Genomic DNA, 20,700 nt, shown 5'->3' with positions numbered 1-20,700 from the left:
AAAGCCTCCTCTATCCTTCCCTCCTATGAGTATTAATACTTGTACCTTGGTCTCCCCCCCGCCGCCATACAAAATTTCTTAGATATTTCTTCCATTGTTTGAAACAATTCGTGGCTCCTTCTATTCAGCCATGCCTTCCTGGGACTGAGCTACAAAATCATAGAATTGTAGCACTGGAAGGGACCCCGACGGGCATCCAGTCCAACCCCCTTCAATGCAGGAATCTTAGCTCAAGCATCCAGGACAGATGGCCATCCAGCCTCTGCTCAGAAACCTCCAAGGAAGGAGAGACCACAACCTCCTTCATTTCTTCTGCCCCAAATCTCCCAGCGTTCAGCTTCCTTGGATGTCTGCAAGTCCTTGTTCTCCCTGCCAGGCGTCATTTTATAAACTTCAATCTATCAAGTTGCCTCTTTCTCACCTTTTCTCTAAACTAAAAAGTCCCAAACGCGGCCAACTTTCTTCATATGGGAGCTGCCCCACCCCATTCGTCATTTTGGACAATATCCTTTTTGAGGTAAGGCCAATAGAGCTTTACACAATATTCTATATGTGGTGGCACCATAGGTAAAGAGAAGAAGAAGAAGAGTTTGGATTTGATATTCTGCTTTATCACTACCCTAAGGAGTCTCAAGGGACGCAGGTGGTGCTATGGGTTAAGTCCTAGAGGCTAGGACTTGCTGATCAGAAGGTCGGCGGTTCGAATCCCCGCGACGGGGTGAGCTCCCGTTGCTCGGTCCCTGCTCCTGCCAACCTAGCAGTTTGAAAGCATGTCAATGTACAAGTAAATAAATAGGAAGGTCCCGCTTCGGCGGGAAGGTAAACGGCGTTTCCGTGCGTTGCTCTGGTTCGCCAGAAGCGGCTTAGTCCTGCTGGCCACATGACCCGGAAGCTGTATGCCGGCTCCCTCAGCCAGTAAAGCGAGAAGAGGCGAGTGAGGCTAAGAGACTTCAGAGAAGTGTGACACGCCCAAGGTCACCCAGCATCTACATGTGGAGGAGCAGGGAATCGAACCCAGTTCACCAGATTATGAATCCACCGCTCTTAACCACTGCACCACACTGTAAATGACCCCTGGATGGTTAAATCCAGTCAAAGGCGACGATGGGGTTGCGGCGCTCATCTCGCTTTCAGGCCGAGGGAGCTGGTGTTTGTCCACAGACAGCTTTCCAGGTCATGTGGCCAGCAGGACTAAACTGCTTCTGGTGCAACGGGACACCGTGACGGAAACAAGAGCACATGGAAATGCCGTTTACCTTTCCGCCGCAACGGTACCTATTTATCTACTTTCACTGGTGTGCTTTTGAACTGCTAGGTTGGCAGGAGCTGGGACAGAGTGATGGGATCTCACACCATAGCAGGGATTCAAACTTCTGACCATTTGATTGGCAAGCCCAAGAGGCTCAGTGGTTTAGACCACAGTGCCACCTGCGTCCCATAGATTTATATAATGGCATTATGATATGGCCAGTTTTGTTTACTGTTCCTTTCCCAATGCCCCCTGCTATGAAATTTGCCTTCTTCTCACAGAGTGGGAGAACGGATATGTCCTTGAGTGATGAACAGGCATGGAGACCTGGAGAGCCAGACCTCTCTGGGATGGCGCACTTGTGTCAAGTGCCCAGCTCTCATGAGGTGTCACCTGAGCTGCTGGAAGTCGGTGTGTGTGTGTGTGATAGATAAGATAAAACATTATTTGCATTAGCCAATGGCCATAGCAACAGTAAAACATTACACTATATGCAGAAAAGGAAGTTTGAAATAAGAGCACAATTTAAAGTCCTGAATCAGCCGTCAGTTAGTGGCCCTTATTCTGATTGCCCCTGCTATGAACCTGGCGACCTTTGCTATTATCTGCTCATTTTGATCTGATGGAAGAAAGGACATTGAGGCAGTGGTTGAGCGCCCTGAGATGCTTAGTACGAGTGGGGTGAGGATCTCATTCCTCAGGTCTTTGTAGAGAGCGCAAGACAGGAGGATGTCTGCCGCTGTTTCGGTGCTACCATCTCCACAGGGGCAAAGGCGTTTCTCAGGCGGGATCTTTTGGAATCGACCCTTGAGTACCACAAGATGGCAAAACATCCAGTCTTGCAAGTGTAAAATCATGTCTGTATTTTGGGATGATACGTTTGTGCCGATATGGGGCCGGAGAATCAAAATGGAGAGGTGGAAAATGGACATACCAGGGCAGAATTTCCTTATAGTGTCCAGGTTGTTCTGATGCTCAATATCTTTTAGACGTTGACCAATTGACTGTTTGCTTTAGTAGGGCCCATAGTGAGTAACCGGTGGGGGGGGGGCAGAGTGAATGAGCTTCCCCACCACCCAAAGGTGCTCCTGGCCCCAGCACATGAACGAACCCTGGGACTGAATCAGCGGCCAACATGGAATTCCAATCTGGATTTGCCAGGCCTGCTCTGTTCCCCTTCTGGGCTCCACCCTCTCTCCAGATCATCGTTCCTCATTATTTTATTCCGAAGCGTCAAGCCGGGCTTGTAAACCCCCTCCTCCCGAAAGAAACGGAGCCAGGAAGCTCTTTCAGTGCGCACCTTGACTTTGGAGGTATTTGTAATTGTGCCTCGAAGCTGACACCTTGAGGTTAATCCTACGTGAGGCCGTTTCCCCCAGATGTTGCTCTGGAGGCCTCCTCTCGCCATTGTCTGAGGCGATGGGGCCCCCACTGGTCCTCTGGGGAGCTCATTACGAAGATGGATACTTTGTGTGCCTCCCTGGAATGTTCACCCAGATGTTTGTTTTGAGCTGGTTTCATTCCGACCCCCAGCAAAAAGAGAGATTTTGGTCCTCCCTGGCAGTGGAGAGGCTAGCTCTTCCACCCTGACCTCCTCGCAGGTTGCTACCCAGTTATCCGTGCCCCGTAGCCTCGGGGGCCCTGTCCAATTTGGCAAGGTGCTCTGGAGGCTGCCCAGCTGGTGTAAAAGCTCCCACATGTGGTCAGAAGGCTTTCTTTCATACAATGGCTGGTGCAAACCAGTTGAACAGCGAGTTCATCGCAGGGGGTTAAACGAGATGCCCCTTTGGGTCTCTTCAAGCTCTGTAATTCTGTGCTTCTGTGATTTGCCACTGGTGCCATGCCCTACCTCAATACTTTTTTAAAAATTCTGTGCTGAGAAAATATTAATTCTGCATCCGGATTAAAAGATGGAAATTAAATAAATGTGCCCAGCCCTGCCTCGATTAGTCTATATCTACTGGTTAGTTTTGTGGCTTTGTTTCAACATCGTCTGCACTTGTTTTGAATGTGTTATTTCTGGATCCTTCCCTGGGATGATTTGGTGATAAATAAATAAAGGTGATGGGGGAGGGGCGATTGATCCAGATGGGGGCTGATGCCCACCCATTGCCCGCTGTAATTCATGCTCAACTCCTAATGGCAGCTTCTTAGAGTTCACCTCTTGATCCTTCAAAATGCTGCCGCCCTGTTTAAATGCTGGGATTCTTGATGTTGGTGGATGCCAAACACTCAAACCTAGCCTTCAGTTTAGCTGATAAAATGAAAGAAACCAGAATATTCATCCTTCTAACGGAGCATTTCCTGTCTTCCCATGTCTGTATAAATGCAGGAGCATTTCTGGAGCCTGGACAAGACAGAGAACAAAGTTCGTCCGCAGCTGGTCCTTCAGATCTGGGACAACGACAAGTTCTCTTTTGATGACTACCTTGGTGAGTGGCAAGTGTCTCTTCCCCCTTTGGGCTGTCTTTGGACTCTTTGCCCTGCATTCCACTCTGCTGTCCTCGTCGCTTAACTTGTAGCATTTCCAAAAATTAGTTTTGGGATTGGCAGATGCACAGCCAGGCATAGTTTTTCCCCGGACTCTTTGACTGTGCATGCATTGAAGCACAGGAAGGAAACTTGATGTGGCATCAGGATTTTTCCCTGTGCCAAGACATCGCCAGTGCAAAGAAGCAGCATTGCGCATGGAGGCCCATGCAAAAACCAAGAGGAACATTGAAAGCTGGAGCAAATCAGTGTGCTTTGAGCAGTTGGAACCAAGCCCAGAATTTAAATGCAGGAGAATTTCCCAGTCCTGTGTACAGGTGAACCACTGTGCATAGGTGACCTGCCACTAGTTGGCAGCCACAATATGGAACTGATCAAACTGGCAGCTGTCTGGCAGCTGTGACTAGTGCGGGAGCCCATAAAGCAGACCCAGACAGTCTCCTTTTAAGAGATGGTTGAACTCATTTTCTGTTCTTCCCAACACTGGTGCATGCCCAGCAAGGCTGTGTAGGTGTTCCTTACTCTTCCAAAGAGGAAAGGCTTCTCTTCTGTTCACAAGTATTGCCTTCCAGTGGCATTGAGTGACCTCATACAGCGGTACCTCGGAAGTCGAACAGAATCTGTTCCAGAAGACCGTTCGACGTCCAAAACCTTTGGAAACCAAGGCACAGCTTCCGATTGGCTGCAGAAAACTCCTGCAGCCAATTGTAAGCTGCATTGAATGTTCGGGTTCCAAAGAACATTCGCAAACCAAAACACTCACTTCTGGGTTTGCGGCGTTCGGGAGCCAAAACATTAGACTCCCAAGGCGTTCGGCTTCCAAGGTACAACTGTACAACCATTCAACATCGGCCTTGCAAATTGCCATTCCTCCAATCATCTGCCGCCAGTGTGGATTCTTAGTAGATCACAAATTGCCATGAGTCCACAGTGTGATGTAGCAGCAGCAAATAAAAAAAATAATGCTAATGCTGTTCTAGGCTGCATCCACAGAAGTCCAGTGTCCAGATCAAGGGAAGTCCTAGCCCCCCTCTATCCTGTCTTGGTCAAACCTCACCTGGAGTCCATTGTCCAGTTCTAGGCACCACAATTTAAGATGGATATTGACAAGCTGGAACGTGTGCAGAGGAGGGTGACCAAGATGATCAAGGGTCTGGAAACCTAGCCTGATGAGGATCTGGGTATGCTTAGCCTGGAAAAGAGGAGACTGAGAGGAGATCTGAGAGCCATCTTCAAATATCTCAAGGGCTGCCACATGGAAGATGCAACAAGCTTGTTTTTTGTTGCTCCAGACACAAATAAATGGATTCAAATGACAAGAAAGGAGAGTCTAACTAAACTTTAGGAAGAACTTTCTGGTGGTGAGAGCTGTCCAACTGAGGAATGGACTTCCTCAGAAGATGGTGGACTCTCCTCTCTTGGAGGTGTTTAAACAGACGTTAGGTGGTCGCCTGTCAAGTCTTTTCTATCTGTGATTCCTTCATTGCAGGAATGACTCCTGGGGGCCCCTTCTAACGCTACAATTCTATCATTCCTTCCAGGTGACCAGAATGAAAGCATTTATGAAAGTCAGGTCTTTGTTCTCTGTTTCGGTCACAAATAAGTGACATCTATAACTGGGCTGTCAAAAACCCCTGCATGCTAGTAACTTCAGCAGACCGCTTTTCTGGTCAAGGGTGGCGATGGCGAAAGCAACCTGTGTGTCCATATTGTGCGGAACCATGCTTCATGCATGGAGTCGGTGGATGTTGGCTTCCACACCAAGGCAGATTGCCCGCAAATAACACCCCTGTTGCTGGCAGAAGCTTGCCTAGCCCAAGTCCTCTGCAGCTATCCAGCCTGCTTCATTCACAGCGCTGGGCTCCTCCTTTCTTCCCGCCTTGTAGGTTCCATCCAGCTGGATCTCAACCACATGCTGAAGCCAGTCAAGACAGCCGAGAAGTGCACAGTGGACCTGCTTGACTCCGCGGAGAGGGAAGTCTCGCTCTTCGAGCAGAAGACAGTGAAGGGCTGGTGGCCTTGTGTGGCAGAGGAGAACGGAGAAAAGACCATCGGAGTAGGTCCCTCTCTTCTCTTAAAAATCATTTTTAGTAAATTTTCCACTTTAACAATCCAATCAAATCACATTAAATATTCCAAATTATACATATCAAATAATCTGAATATTCTGCCAAATTATGAATTTTTAATAGGACTTCCCATGCTTCAAGTTCGGAGTTCAACTCAAAGGTTCCTCTCTTCTCATTGCACAATGAAAGCCTTCTCTGGGTCGAGCAGGGGTGGCAGGATCTGGGCCATGGCTGTGGGGTCTGAGCTTGTGGGAACAGGCCAGGAAAGAGACCTTGGGATCGTGGCAGATCACTCAGTGAAAAGGTCTTCCTAGTGTACAGCAGCTGTGAAAAAGGAAAATTCCATGTTTAGGGATCATTTGGAAAGGCCTTAGAAAACAAGCCTGCCAGTCTCAGATATGCAAATCATTATACAAAACTACGATGTGACCTCGTTTGGAATACACTGTGCAGTTCTGGATATGGTAGAATTGACAGAGGTTCGGAAAAGTTCAAGGGGGTGGAGAAAAGGTTGCATTTGCATATTTTTAGCTTAGAGAAAAGTGGGGATGTGGTTGAAGAAGATTTTACAAGTTGTAATGAAAGCAGATAGGAAGATGCCGAACGCTAGAACCAAACAGAGTTGCCCGGGAAAGCTGAACGTTGGACGTTTCAGGGCAGACAAAAGAAAATCTTCTTCACACACACAGTGCATAGATAAATTGTGGGATTTGATGAATTAAGTTGTATTTCTATGCTTCTTTTCATCCAAATGAATCCCAAAGCGCCTTACAAACAAGAAATAACCATAACAGAACTGAACGCCGCAAGTATGACGTAAATCATAGAAAACAATGAACAAATCGTCAATAAAGGAATTGCAATTTTGAAGTCGCTACTAACAAACCGGCAACTAAAAAGGAAGCTAAACACCACAGAGGTTTTCTGGGGTGGCCGTTCTGGGCCTTTACATCATCCTGAATCTGAAATGTACCTAAATATTCTGGGAAAATTAGACTCCTTGGGCTACATCTAACCCAGTCCTACTTAGAGCAGAACCATTAAAATTAAGGAGCAGGAAATTAGTTCTGTCTATTAATATCAGTGGGTCTGTGCTGAGTAGGACTAACATTGTCTATCCAACCAGGGTTCTCTGCCCTGACTGGCCTTGGCGCTCCAGGGTCTCAGGCAGAGAAGGGTGTCTCCTCCCCTTGGTCTCCTCAGATCAGTGTTGTGGTCTTTGCCTCTCAGTCCTAGAAATCCCCCTTTTCTCCCATACAGGGAAAGTTGGAAATGACCCTGGAGATCATCAGTGAGCAAGAGCATGACGAGAGGCCAGCTGGATTGGGCCGGGATGAACCAAACATGAATCCCAAGCTGGAAGACCCAAAGTAAGAGGAGTTCACAGTCGCCTTGGGTGCAAAAAGGGGCTCTGCGCCTGTGCTCCCTCAGTCCATGCTGAAGCAAACATTGGGAAGTGGGTTTGGGGGAAATGCCATGCCATGCAACAGGGCACTCCTTGCGTTGGTGTTGCAGTCTGTTGTTTTATCCCATTGCAATACCCCTTCTATTGCATCGTCCCATCTCTTGCATGGCCCTATTGTGTGGCAGTATATTTAGGGAGACAGCCCACAGGTTCTGGGTAGCTTGAGACTTTAGAAGACCTCAGAAGACCTTAAGGTAAAGGTAAAGGTATCCCTGACCGTTAGGTCCAGTCGCGGATGACTCTGGGGTTGCACGCTCATCTCGCTCTATAGGCCAAGGGAGCCAGTGTACAGCTTCTGGGTCATGTGGCCAGCATTACCAAGCTGCTTCTGGTGAACCGAAGCAGTGCACGGAAACGCCGTTTACCTTCCTGCCAGAGCGGTACCTATTTAGCTACTTGCACTTGACGTGCTTTCGAACTGCTAGGTTGGCAGGAGCAGGGACCGAGCAACGGGAGCTCACCCCGTCACGGGGATTCGAACTGCCAACCTTCTGATCGGTAAGTCCTAGGCTCTGTGGTTTAGACCACAGCGCCACCCACGTCCCATCAGAAGACCTTAGTGCAGAGTAATTTTACAGTGAAGGAGATAGGCGGAGGTCTTCACCCTGGTCCTGCCCATGCCTGTCTCTGTGGGCTTCTGAAAAGCCTGTGGTTGCCTCGACCTTCCATCTCAACCCTGCCCTGTCTCACCTGCTGCGATTACCCACATGAGCGCCGGGAGATGTCTCTGTTCAAGGGCATTGCCCTTCTGAAGGGTATCTGGCCCATCCTGGCACCGCTTCCAGGATTTCCGGGCCTAGCTGTGTCTCTCTTTGTCTGCAGGCGCCCAGAGACCTCCTTCCTGTGGTTTACCTCCCCCTACAAGACTCTGAAGTATATCTTGTGGAGACGGTTCAAGTGGGTCTTCCTCATCTTCCTCTTAATCTTCATTGTGCTGCTCTTCCTGGGGATCTTCATCTACGCCTTCCCGGTAAGAACCACAGGGAGTTGGTTAGAAGATGAAATACACGCACACTCCATGTCCAAAGTCATAGAATCGTAGAGGTGGAAGGGACACCAAGGGTCATCTAGTCCAACCCCCTGAAATGCAGGTATCTCAACCAAACAAGCATCTCTTTATAGCAGGGGTGAGGGACCCTTTTCAGCCTCCCATGAACACTGACTCTTTGTTTTTCTGAGTCCACTTTTGCCCCGGTTTCCAATTCAAGGTGCTATTTCTCAATAGGCAATCCTAGAATTCTAGGCTTGGAAGGGACTCTGTTGGGTCATCGGCGTCTCTAAGGGAAGCATAACAAGAAAGCAGCTTGCTTGGGAGCCCAACTCCTTCTCGGTGCTCAGTGTGGAGGGTCTCCTGGAAAGTGTTCCCAGCTTGAATCGCTTAAAGATGGAGCAGGATGCTTTATGGAGAGTCACGCAGGCTGGGTTGCTCGTTCCTAGGCTTGAAAGGCGCTTTCTCTGCCCCCTTCCGAGGCCTAAATGTGGAGGAAGGGGCTGCCGCCTCATTAATCTGGACGGCAGAGTTTCCTCCCCACCCCCAGGCCAGTCCTAGCTACATTCCACCTGCCCAGCTTGGTACGGGGCAAAGTTCCTGAGTACCTCCGTTTTTAAGCGCCGGAATAATTCATGCGGTGCCGCGAGATGTCCAACACAAACCCCGATAAGAAAAACGACCCATTTGCCCTGGTCCCACACATAACAAATTCTGCAGCTGGGATATTAAAAACATACCTGCTTGGCCTGGAGAAGGGAGGCTGAGGTGGCCAGGCAAATGAGGTGACAAATGGTCAGATCCTTTTGGGATGCTGGTTCCTTGCAGGGCTCAGCGCTCCCCGGCAATGTGGCAGACTCCCCATGTTTTTATTCCCCTGTCACCTTGGACACATTAGCTGCCCAGGAATGCGGCCCTAACTCATTAGCTGCCAGGTGAAGACCAGCCTCCCTTATCTGATGAGCTTCCCAGATGAACCCAAAGCAGCCAGCGAAGGTGTTGTTGTTGGGGTGAGGCTGCTGGGCACCTATCCTGATGTCCTTTTCAGTGTGCATCCATTTTTGCGCACGATGGTCTTGGGGAAGTTATGCATGGAATTGTAGGGTTAGGGGGACCACCAGGGTCATCCAGTCCAACCCCCTGCAAGGCAGGAATTGTGTGCTGGGCCTGGGGGTAACCTGTGAAATGTGGTCCAGGACTGGACCAGAATCCAAAGGTTCTGCTGGGAGTCAGTCTGACAGGGCCAAGGCAGGACACAAGGCAGGAAACCAGGCAAGGACACGTACAGGATCTCAGGCAGGTTCTGGCATACAGCAACGTTGCTCCTGCAACTTGGGGTGGGGTCCAACAGCCTTTTATCTTTGTCGGGGTAGCGGCTGGCCCTGATACCCCGGTGACTCACCTCCCTGTTTCGCCCGAAGGCAAGCACTCCTCCTGCGAGTACTCAGGTCTCTCCTTCTCTCAGACCTGAGTCTCTGCAGCTTGGGAGACGTTGGAGGGTTACTTGACCCAGAGGCCACCTCAGCCTCCCCTGACTCAACTGGTAGTGGAGCAGCTGTAAGTGATGGCCCAGCTGAAGGCAAGGAGGTCATCCCTGCATCTGGAGCCAGGGCAGGCTCAGGCCCCTGACTCAGCCCAGCTGGTGTTTGTTGCAGGGGAACCTGTGCAGACTGGGGCTCTTCAGGATCAGGCCCCAGACTTGGTTCAGATAATGCCTGAGGCAAAGGATCCGGTGCAGACTGAGACTCCTCTGATTCCGAGTCTGAGGCAGAGTCCCAGGCCATCACAAATCGCAACTGAAACATCCCTGACAGATGTCTATCCAATAGTTGCTTAGAAACCTCCATGGAAGGAGAGTCAGTCTTCCAGGGGAGCACATTCTGCTGGCGAACAGATCTTACCCTTGGCAAACCCTCGTTCATTACTGCTTGGATCCTGCAGAAAATTCAAGCCAAGTGTTTGGCCAAAACAAGACAATGCCACAAATAAGAGCGTCAGAACAACAGAAGAGGCCTAGTGGGCCTGGCCAAAGAGACCCATCTAGTCCAGCCTCCTGTTCTCACAGTGGCCAGCCAGATGCCCATTATGGGGAACCCCTAATCAAGATCCTAGCACAAGAGCAGATCTTCCCTCCTGCGGCTCCCAGCAGCTCAGAAGCATGCCACCTTGGACAGTGTTGATGATGCACGCCAGCCATCGTGGTTAGCAGCCACTGGTGACCTAATCCATTTCTAAAGCCAACCAGTTGACTCATGCAGGTCCTTCCTGGCCTCACTGTGATGCTTGACAAAACCGCAGGAAAATCTCCGCTTCATTAATTGTCGATCCCACTCCCCTAGGGCTGCCATTTCATCCATCGAAAATGGCGTCCAGGTGGAATTTTTGAAAAGCGGCTAAAACGTACAGGAACACCCGGGCTTATGACCATAAAGAAGGCTGATCACCGAAGAATTGATGCTTTTGAATTATGGTGCTGGAGGAGACTCTTGAGAGTCCCATGGACTGCAAGAAGATCCAACCTCTCCATTCTGAAGGAAATCAGCCCTGAGTGCTCACTGGAAGGACAGATCCTGAAGCTGAGGCTCCAAGACTTTGGCTACCTCACGAGAAGAGAAGACTCCCTGGAAAAGACCCTGATGTTGGGAAAGATGGAGGGCATAAGGAGAAGGGGACGACAGAGGACGAGATGGTTGGACAGTGTTCTCAAAGTGACCAAAATGAGTTTGACCAAGACAGGAGTGCCTGGCGTGCTCTGGTCCAGGGGATCATGAAGAGTTGGACACGACTAAACAACAACAACATTGGCAGCCCTTATCAGAAGTGTTGATTTTTTTTGGTGTTTTTCATAAAAAAAATAGGTGAAAAACTTCTCTTTAGACAAGAAACCTCAACAACTTTTGTGTCTGGCTTTTCACTTTTTGAAATATGGCAACCCTACGCTCCACAGATCTTTTTAGAATATGGAACCAGATCCTCAGCATGTTTGCTCAGGTGTAAGGGCAGTAGCTGATTGGCAGAGCATCTGCCTTGCCAGAAGAAGGTCTCAGGTTCCATCTCCAATGACCTTCTCCCATTAGGGCTGTGAGCGATGCTTGCCTGAAATCCTGGCATGGTGGCTGCCAGTCTGTGCAGGCAGCACTGAGAAACATGGACTCGTTATAAGTCAGTGCCCTCTAAGACTTACGGCACAAGCCGAACCGTGTCTGCTCAGAAGTAGACCCTATTGAATTCACCGGGGCTCACTCCCAGGTAACTGGCTGACTGACTGAACCCAAAGGGTGCTCATCAATGGTTCCTCTTCATCCTGGAGAAGAGTGACTAGTGGGGTGCCACAGGGTTCTGTCTTGGGCCCGGTCTTATTCAACATCTTTATCAACGACTTGGATGATGGACTCAAGGGCATCCTGATTTCTGCTGCTCCAGAGAAGCGGACACGGAGCAATGGTTCCAAACTACAAGAAAGAAGATTCCACCTAAACATTAGGAAGAACTTCCTGACAGTAAGAGCTGTTTGACAGTGGAATTTGCTGCCAAGGAGTGTGGTGGAGTCTCCTTCTTTGGAGGTCTTTAAGCAGAGGCTTGACAACCATATGTCAGGAGTGCTCTGATGGTGTTTCCTGCTTGGCAGGGGGTTGGACTCGATGGCCCTTGTGGTCTCTTCCAACTCTATGATTCTATGATTCTATGAAAATGGCTCAGGACTTCAGCCTTACTTTGGTGTCAATGTCTGCTGCCTGAGGTTGCATTTCATAGCAATTTGGATGGTGGAAGAAGCCCTTAAATCCCTGGGATGAAGCAGAACAGAAATTGAGCTGGATATGTGAAAATGAGGGGGCAGCCCGACTCGTATTTCTGAAAAGCAACTGAGGCATGTCATGGAATTTTTCTGCTTTCATTTATTTAGAATCGTTCCCCTGCCCCCCACCCATCCCCTTCCCTCTCCCCATTTATTGAGGTTGCTGACTTGAATGTCTCGTCCTGGATCTGGGTTCTCTTTCCCTGCTCTGTTACCCATTACTCTTTGGCAATAGTGCTAGTATTGGGGAAGGGCTGGGGGGGGGGAGGAATTGGTGATGCTCCGAGTATCAGGGATGCCCCCAAACACGAAGAGGCCTGGCAAGGCCCAGAGAAGTGATTTCTTGCTTCATATCAGAGTGGATGCAGATGGAAAATTGCACAACGGCTGGCTTTTAAAACTGCTGTTCAGCTCATACATGGAAGATGGAGCAAGCTCGCTTCCTGCGGCTCCACAGGGCTGGATCCAAACCGATGGATTCAAATTCTAGGAAAGGAGATTCCGACTCAACATCAGGAAGAACTTTCTGGTGGTGAGAGCTGTTCAGCAGTGGAGCGGACTCCCTTGGAGTGAGGTGGACTCTCCTTCCTTGGGGTTTTTCAAAGGAGGTTGGATGGCCAACCTGTCAGGGCTTCAATAATAATAATAATAATAATATTTATACCCCGCCCATCCAGCTGGGTTTCCCCAGCCACTCTGGGCCACTCCCAACAGAATATTAATAACATGATAAAACATTAAAAACTTCCCTAAATAGGGCTGCCTTCAGATGTCTTCTAAAAGTCAGATAGTTGTTTATTTCCTTGACATCAGATGGGAGGGTGTTCCCCAGGGCAGGCACCACCACCGAGAAGGCCCTCTGCCTGGTTCCCTGCAACTTCGCTTCTTGCAGTGAGGGAACTGCCAGAAGGCCCTCGGGAGAGGGACTCCGGTGTCTGGGCTGAATGATGGGGCCGTGGAGATGCTCCTTCAGGTAGCTGAGATTCTTGCAAGGCCAGGAGTTGGACTATTTGATCCTCAGGGTCCCTTCCAACTCTACAATTCTACTGTCCTATGATTCAGTTTGCTGCCTTGCTGGAACAGGTGGGTGGGAGGCTATAATGTTCTTCCACGGCCACCTCTTTCCCACAAGGCAGACTTGTCCAGGGTAGCCCACCAGCCCTGTCCAGTGGCCAACAGGGGCCTTGAGAACCCCCCTTCTGATGCTCTCCTAGGATTGCGCACAAGTCCCAGGGGGAAGAGGTCCAGTGCTCAGTGGCAGAGCATGCGCTGTTCATACGAAAGGACCCAGGTTCCTTCCTTGATGGCAACACCATCCTGTGCTGGGAAAGACCCTGATCTCAAACGGAATAGCTCAGACATTAGAGCAGGAGACACCTAATCTCAGGGTTGTGGGTTCAAGCTCCCCATTGGGCAAAAGATTCCTGCATCGCAGGGGGTTAGACCAAACGACCTTCCAACTCTATGAGTCTGTGATTCTAAACCCCAGAGAACCATCCCCTCTTGGTGTGGAGAAGGGAGGCTAAAGGCTGCTAACTTACGACTCTCTGGGTGTTCTTGCACTCCTGGCTTCTGTCAGGCTCAGCCACAGAAACAAACCCAAACCCAAACTGCAGAGCGAGATCCTGCACATGATTCCCACATGGAGTGAACATGGGCAGCACCCACAAGCGGCGCCTCCTGCTGCCACACCCCAGGACCTCTTTCTCCCCGTCTTGAGTGATGAAGCCTTTTTGGCTTCTGTCATCCCTCCAAGCTTGAAGAAGAAGAAGAAGAGTTTGGATTTGATATCCCGCTTTATCACTACCCTAAGGAGTCTCCAAACGGCTAACATTCTCCTTTCCCTTCCTCACCCACAACAAACACTCTGTGAGGTGAGTGGGGCAGAGAGACTTCAGAGAAGTGTGACTAGCCCAAGGTCACCCAGCAGCTGCATGTGCAGGAGCAGGGAATCAAACCCGGTTCACCAGATTACAAGTCCACTGCTCTTAACCACTACACCACACTGGCCTTTTCCACCCAGATGGGAAGGCCCCCTCCACATCCTGGCCTCACAGACAAGCCCTAAAAATAACAGCCTCGATATTTTGGAGGAAGCCTCCTGAAAGACAAATGGTGGGAAATTAATTAGGAGGTTCTCGTGTTCCACCAAGGGAGCTTGCTAATGGTGCGTGATGATGTGCCTCGCTTTGGACTCGCTGCTTTATGGGGCGTTCCTCCCCCCACCCTGCCCCCACCCCCCCAATGGGAAGAGAGCCTCATAAGTTGGTGCGAACTGCAATTTATTACACTGCCTGGGGTCACACTTCCCTGCCCCACCCCTTCCCGGTTGGCTCTGGTTCCTCTCGCTCTCCTTCCAACCTTGCTTTTTTAGGGTGGGGGCAACAGAACGGGCCAAGCGGTGGCTCTCAGCCCGTCCCAATTAAATCCAGCGGGTTTGGAAGGGAACTGCCTGCCTGCTCTGAGCCGTGTGTATGTGTGAATCGGAGCTGCTTTCCACCTCCTTCCAAGCAGCATAAACATGGATGTCAGTTTGGCTTTGCTACAGATTTAATAAGGGAAGCGTTCGGAATATTTATGTGACGGGCTCCGTGCTGGAAAGACGGCCGGCCACAGAGGGGAGAATAGTCCAGAGGCAGCCAGAGTTGGGGGTCAGGATGGAGATCTGAGCACATGAACCGGGGGCTTATTTATTGAAGACCTTTCTCTGCAGCTTTCTTCAGCAGTTTGCAGACTTTTCCCCAAGCCACTGTGCCCTAGGTTCCATTCAGAGGTGTCGGGGCACAGGTGGCGCTGTGGTCTAAACCACTGAGTCTCTTGGGCTTGGTGATCAGAAGGTCGGAGGTTCAAATCGGCGTGATGGAGTGAGCTCCCGTTGCTCGGTCCCTGCTCCTGCCAACCTAGCAGTTCGAAAGCACACCAGTGCAAGTAGATAAATAGATGGGAGCTCACCCCGTCGCGGGGATTCGAACCGCTGGCCTTCTGATCGGCAAGTCCTAGGCTCTGTGGTTTAACCCACAGCGCCACCCGCATCCCTTATTATTAATAAGTACTATTAAATCTGGGTGGATTCCAACATATATAAAAACATCAGCTATTAAAAACCTCCCAACACAGAGCTGCCTTCAGATTTCTTCTAAAAGTCGAGTCATTCTTCATCTCCTTGACATCTGAAGGGAGGGCGTTCCACAGGGACGGCGCCACTACCAAGAAGGCCCTCCCTCAACTCACCCCCTGGGTCCATAAACTCATTCCCCTACCCGATCAAAAGCATGATTCCTAATGGCGGTTTGCACAACCCACTAAGGAAGACGGCGACTCAAGAAAATTCGAAACTGTCACCATTCATTGCATGTTTATTCAAAACCGAATTAAAACTATTCAAGTTGGATTGATTCAGCAGAACGGATGAACTTGACCCAGTGATAGCAGCTTTTCAAAGTCGGGTGGTCATTTATGCCTCTTGGCACCCCGCCCCCTGGTGATTCCCCCCTCCCCTCCCCCCAAGGGGGGTCCTGCCTGCTTTGTTAGGGTTGCCCCATTTATTTATTTATTCGGGGGGCAAAGTTGTTGAGCTCAAAAAATCACACACTTCTGACATGGGTTGCCCTATGCCTAGGTCTTCCTGGACATTTTTGCTGATTTTCAGAAATTCCGCCCAGACGTTATTTCCAGCAGATGAATCCCGGCTACATCCGGGAAATTCTGGACGTATGGCAGCCCTGTGCTTTGGGAACTGCCGGTTTAATACCCCCCCCCCCATTTCTAAGCGGTGAACATAAAAAAAGAAATCAGCACAAAAGAGGACCAGAGTTGATCCCTCTGTTTCTTTCTCCCCTGTCCTTGCTGATCTTCCCCGCCCCCCAATTTTTAAAAATTAATTTTCTAAATTTATAAGAAGCAAATAAGAAAACATTGTCCTTGCTGGTCTTGCCTGGACCTGGACGCTGCCGGACTCTCCTGCCCAGTCCATCCTCTGGCAAAGGCCTCTCTCGGTGGCAGACATTATTAGCAGAGCAAAAGAGGCAGCTGCTCTCGCCTGCTGGGAAAAGTTATCGACCGTTTGGAAGATTTTAACTGGCGCTCAGAATCTGTTTATGGACCCGGGGTGTTTTCTTCTTCTTCTTCTAACATATGGAAGAGATGAAGCAAAACTGTTCCTGGAAATGAATATATCAGAAGTATTCTCTGCCAGGCCAGTAATGTTAATTTTTTATATATATAAAAAGAAATCTGTGCTGTTAGGTATTTCCACATGGGTTTTTTCTTCAGGAACACTTGTTGTTTTCTGCAAATTTGCTCTTGTTTTGGGGAGGGGAAAGAGCCACTTTTGAGGAAGGAGAGTATATATTTAAAGAAGATAAATAAATGCGTATATTAAATAATAATAATGATGATAATAATATAGAAATTTATTCTTTATACCCTGCCCATCTTGCTGGGTCTCCCCAGCCACCCTGGGCGGCTTCCAACAAAAGATTAAAAATACATTACAACACCAACCATTAAAAACTTCCCTAAACAGTTAATTTGGATATGCAGAAGATATTAAAAATAAATTTAATGAAGCACAGAAAGAGGGGGAAGGAAGTCAAGTTTTAAAATGTCAAAATGATTGTAAAATCAGCGAAATGCATATATCTGAAAAGTAAAAATAATTAAAATAAAATAAGCTAATTGCCCAGAGCGACCTTTCCTCACCTGGTTGCCTTGGTCTCCCTGCAGAACTATGCTGCCATGAAGCTGGTGAAGCCCTTCAGCTGAACGTGGGCCAGGGAGAAGGAGCTGCTGGGAAGGAGCTGGAGAACCCGCTGAGATCCCCGGACGATGGCGCCTTTCCAAAGTCACGGCCCCGACCTCTGCCACGCTGTGCAAAGGGGGAAAGGAATTGGCGGTGCCTCCTGGCCAGAACAGCACTCTTTCAGACACACACACACACACACACACACACACACACACAACCCCTCCCTCCCCACTTTTCCAACCCTGCGACTGCTGCTCAGGTGACTGAACTGATATACCAAAGCTGGCCTTTCCTCAACCCTCTGCAGGCTTGTTTTCTGTACAGTGGTACCTCTGGTTGCGAACGGGATCCGTTCCGGAGGCCTGTTTGCAACATGAAAAGAATGCAACCCGCAGCGGCACATCTGCACACGTGCGGGTCGCGATTCGTCGCTTGTGTGCATGCGCATGGTCTCATTTTACGCATCTGCGCATGCCATGCATGAGTGGCGAAACCCAGAAGTAACCTGTTCCGGTACTTCCGGGTTGCTGCAGGACTTAATATGAAGCGGACATAACACGAGGTATGACTGTATAGAGAAGCTGAAAGAACTTCCTTGAGACTTCCCTTGGACACCGGAACAAGAAGATGGTCACTTTTTGACCAATGTTAGCTGTCCCAGGAGGAGAGTTGGATCCTCGCATGAGACTTCCTCTTCCAGCATCGGCAAGGTGCACGAATCCTCTTGGAAATGGGAAAAGCATGGTCCAGTGGGTTTTTAGGATCCGGACCCCGGAATCCTCCACACCTCATAATCCAGATACTCCCCAGCGTTACCAGGGTTGGGTCCTGTTTCACGATCCCTCCCCCGGAAAAAACTCTGCTTTGGTTGGGTAGATTTCTGGGGTGCCTTATGGAAATATTCGTGTAAGCTTCTTCAAGTCTCAGCCCCCTTCTCCACTCTCCAGGATCTCTAGGGCTGAAATCTGTGTGGCACCCACCACTCGTGCCTGGGTCAATGCAAGCACTTGAACAGAGGGCGGCCATTTTCCACACTGTGGCACTTAAAGTATATTTTGCGCTGTTGGCCAAAGTTTGGAGGGTGATGACATTTTTCTTTGGATCAAATACCCTATTTGTTGAAAAACCAGGGATTCAATTTTGTTTTAATTTTAATGAGAAACTATCCAATTCACTCTTACCAATCTGCAAATTGAAACACACCTGATCTTTGAAATTCACACTTCTCTGAGTTTTGCCGGTCAGTTCCCCGGCCAAACAGTGTGTACAAAATGCCATATATTAGAAAGCAAGTGTGCATTAAAAATGCAGAGAGTAGTGAAACTGGCATACAAAAATGCATTATGCTGGAGACAATTGCTTTGCAGAAATGTGTACATTAGTCAAAACTGCATACAAAAATGTGTACATTAGGAGGAACTAAAATGCCCATGAGTGTTTTTTTAAGAAATAGCAAATTGTTGCCAAAATGTGGAGAACTAAATTTAAGATCAGAAAAAGAGGAACCCATAGAAACCGAAGCAGACAGATTTGTCTATCATGCGTCTAACTAATTCCACAATTGTCACAGGCAACCAAATTGTTCAAATTCTGATAAGATAAATCAGACCGTTACAGAATTCAGGGAGCAGAAAGAAGTTTGGAGGACCATCCGGGTGGATGTTCTCCTGCTGCAGCTTCATTCCATGTTCTTGTGCCAGCTCCATGCACTTCTGCAGGACTTGAGCAGGAGAACTTCTCACTGGATGGTGCTCTTGAGCAGTAGATGATCAGGGTTAAAATTCACCAAGTTTAGACTGACTTCCAAACATTTCAAAAATAAGTACAGTACTGGGCAATTTATTTTGGACAGCATTTGCAAAGACCTTGTGATGGGGCTGAAGACAGAGGTTGCTTCCCCCCCCCCCCCAATGCAAAGTTGTCAAGTTTCAAAATGTGAAGAGATTGAAAACGTTGCCAGGTTTCACATTGGTGAAAAATGCTTTTTTCAGATTTGCCCTCTGGCAGCTGGACCTGCCACAGCTGTCGACTGATGGCAGGCTGGACTAAGTTATTATTGGGCTGCAAAGGAGAACACACACACACACACCAATTCTTTTTACTTTTACTTTTTCTAGCAACTCCTGACATGCTTCCAATCTTCCTCTGCCCGTTTTCCAGTCCAAAGCCTGGACCTCCCATCAACCGACCTACTTTGGCCAGCCTAATGTGGCTGCTCCCCCATTAGCAAATCTGCAAAAACTGGAATGGCAGATTTTCATTGCTTTGCCGAGCAAGCCTTTGCCTGTCTGCTCAGAAGCAAACCCCTCTGAATCCCTTAGGACTTACTCTGAGAAAAGTGTGCTTAGGATCACAGCCATAGCCATGTAAATTAATGGAGTACCTTTTGCTCAACTGGGCTGCCAATTTCAAGACAAGCTGTGATTGTTTTTTTCTCTCTCATGCAAGTGTTTTCTGAATATTGTGCCTTCTCTGGGGCCTGGAAGTTTGCTTCCCTGCCCTCCAGAACAATTGTTTTTACTTCTTATGCAAATATGTGTAGATTTAATCAGCGCTTTTACTTCTTAGGAACTGAGCAATTTAATTGGCTTACAATTTATTTCACTGGTTGGCAGCCAGGGACGGGGCAGAAATCTAATCCTGTTCATGTTTAAAAGTGAACCTACCTAATTCTCACTTTCTGAAGGGAATCGAAATGCCGTCATCCGTCGAAATTCGCTCTTTTCTGAATTTTGCAATGCAGTTCTCTAGTCTCAGGCGAGGTGACTAAAAATGTGTACGTTTGTGAAAGTAATATGAAAAGATTCACTGTGTAAGGGGGGTTGCTTTGCAGGAATGTGTGTGTTAGGCAAAATTGCACCCCCCCAAATTGAGATTGTTAGAAGAAATTTATGCTAAAATGTTGACGGATGTTCATGAGGACTTGGAACTTCAGAGTGAAAAAATGAGAAGCCGAGAGAAATTTGCCCATCCCTAGCAATGGTCCCACCAAATGGCAACCATTCAGCAGTTGGGGGAATGATTCTGCTGACAGTGGCCCACATGAGTCATCCTGGACCCATGCAGAGGCGTTTGGACTCTGATTTAGCATATCCTCAACAGACCCCTGCGACCCTCCCCCTTGCTTGCTCAAAGGGTTTATTCCGTTTCCTGGCCTGGGTGCTGAGGCCCGAAAGGCAGGCTAGGCTTCCTGTCCCATCCAGAGGGAGCCAGCCCCAATCCGTTTTGCATTTTATTTTATTATTTCATGCAATATTATGGAGCACCTTCTGCAGACCTGATCTTTGCTGCAGCTGAGACAAACCAGAAGCCACATATAAAACTGCTTCAGAGCCGCTCCAGAGCTCAGGGCTCTTTGAAAGGGAGGTGGCTGGGAGTTTTCTGTATCACCTGTATTTGCCTTGGAAGCAATATCGCAATTGCATTGCGGTTACCAATGAAATCCTATTAAACCTCCCGCATGCCTCTGGTGTTTTATTTTCCAGAACATGAAGCTCCGGGGTGTGTGGGTGGGTGGGGGTTGGGTGTTTATAGCTCTTCCATCTCCCCCCCCCAAAAAAAACACACGTGGAGAGCCATTGCATCTGATGCCACTTAGCAGGGAATCAAATGGAGGTGTGTCGCCATCTTGTTTATCTCCATTGCACTGGGTGAAGAAGGTGGGACGGCTCAGGATTCTTTGCTCTCAACTGCCAGCAGCTCTCCCTGCACATTTTGCAAGAGTTGCTGTGGAACAGCAGGTCCTCTGCATGCAAAAATTAAAATAAAACCCAAATCCAGTCCTTCTGGATTAGACTAAGGTGGGTCCATCAAGTCTTGGGTTTAAGCACAGTGAGGCAGATGCCAAGCTGCCAAGCAAGGCATGGCAGGGATGGTCTTTCCGGGCTGCTTTGTCCCTG

General features: G+C 48.8%; 1 protein-coding gene across 8 annotated transcripts in view; it reads left to right on the top strand.

The window, feature by feature from the left end:
- The window catches only part of DYSF (dysferlin), a 188,901-nt gene extending 170,980 nt beyond the window's left edge, over positions 1 to 17,921 (top strand). For all 8 annotated transcript variants that reach the window (XM_081924740.1, XM_081924737.1, XM_081924735.1 and 5 more), the window contains 5 exons: positions 3,582 to 3,681; positions 5,626 to 5,795; positions 7,069 to 7,178; positions 8,096 to 8,243; positions 16,783 to 17,921. In XM_081924740.1, the coding sequence (XP_081780866.1) occupies positions 3,582 to 3,681; positions 5,626 to 5,795; positions 7,069 to 7,178; positions 8,096 to 8,243; positions 16,783 to 16,821 (567 nt within the window). In that variant the 3' untranslated portion in view covers positions 16,822 to 17,921. The remainder of the gene's footprint in view (positions 1 to 3,581; positions 3,682 to 5,625; positions 5,796 to 7,068; positions 7,179 to 8,095; positions 8,244 to 16,782) is intronic.
- The last annotated feature ends 2,779 nt before the right edge of the window (positions 17,922 to 20,700 follow it).

The sequence above is a fragment of the Podarcis melisellensis genome (assembly GCF_964234715.1).
Source record: "Podarcis melisellensis genome assembly, chromosome: 9".
Lineage (NCBI taxonomy): Eukaryota > Metazoa > Chordata > Lepidosauria > Squamata > Lacertidae > Podarcis > Podarcis melisellensis.
This window is presented reverse-complemented; position numbering and strand designations above follow the sequence as displayed.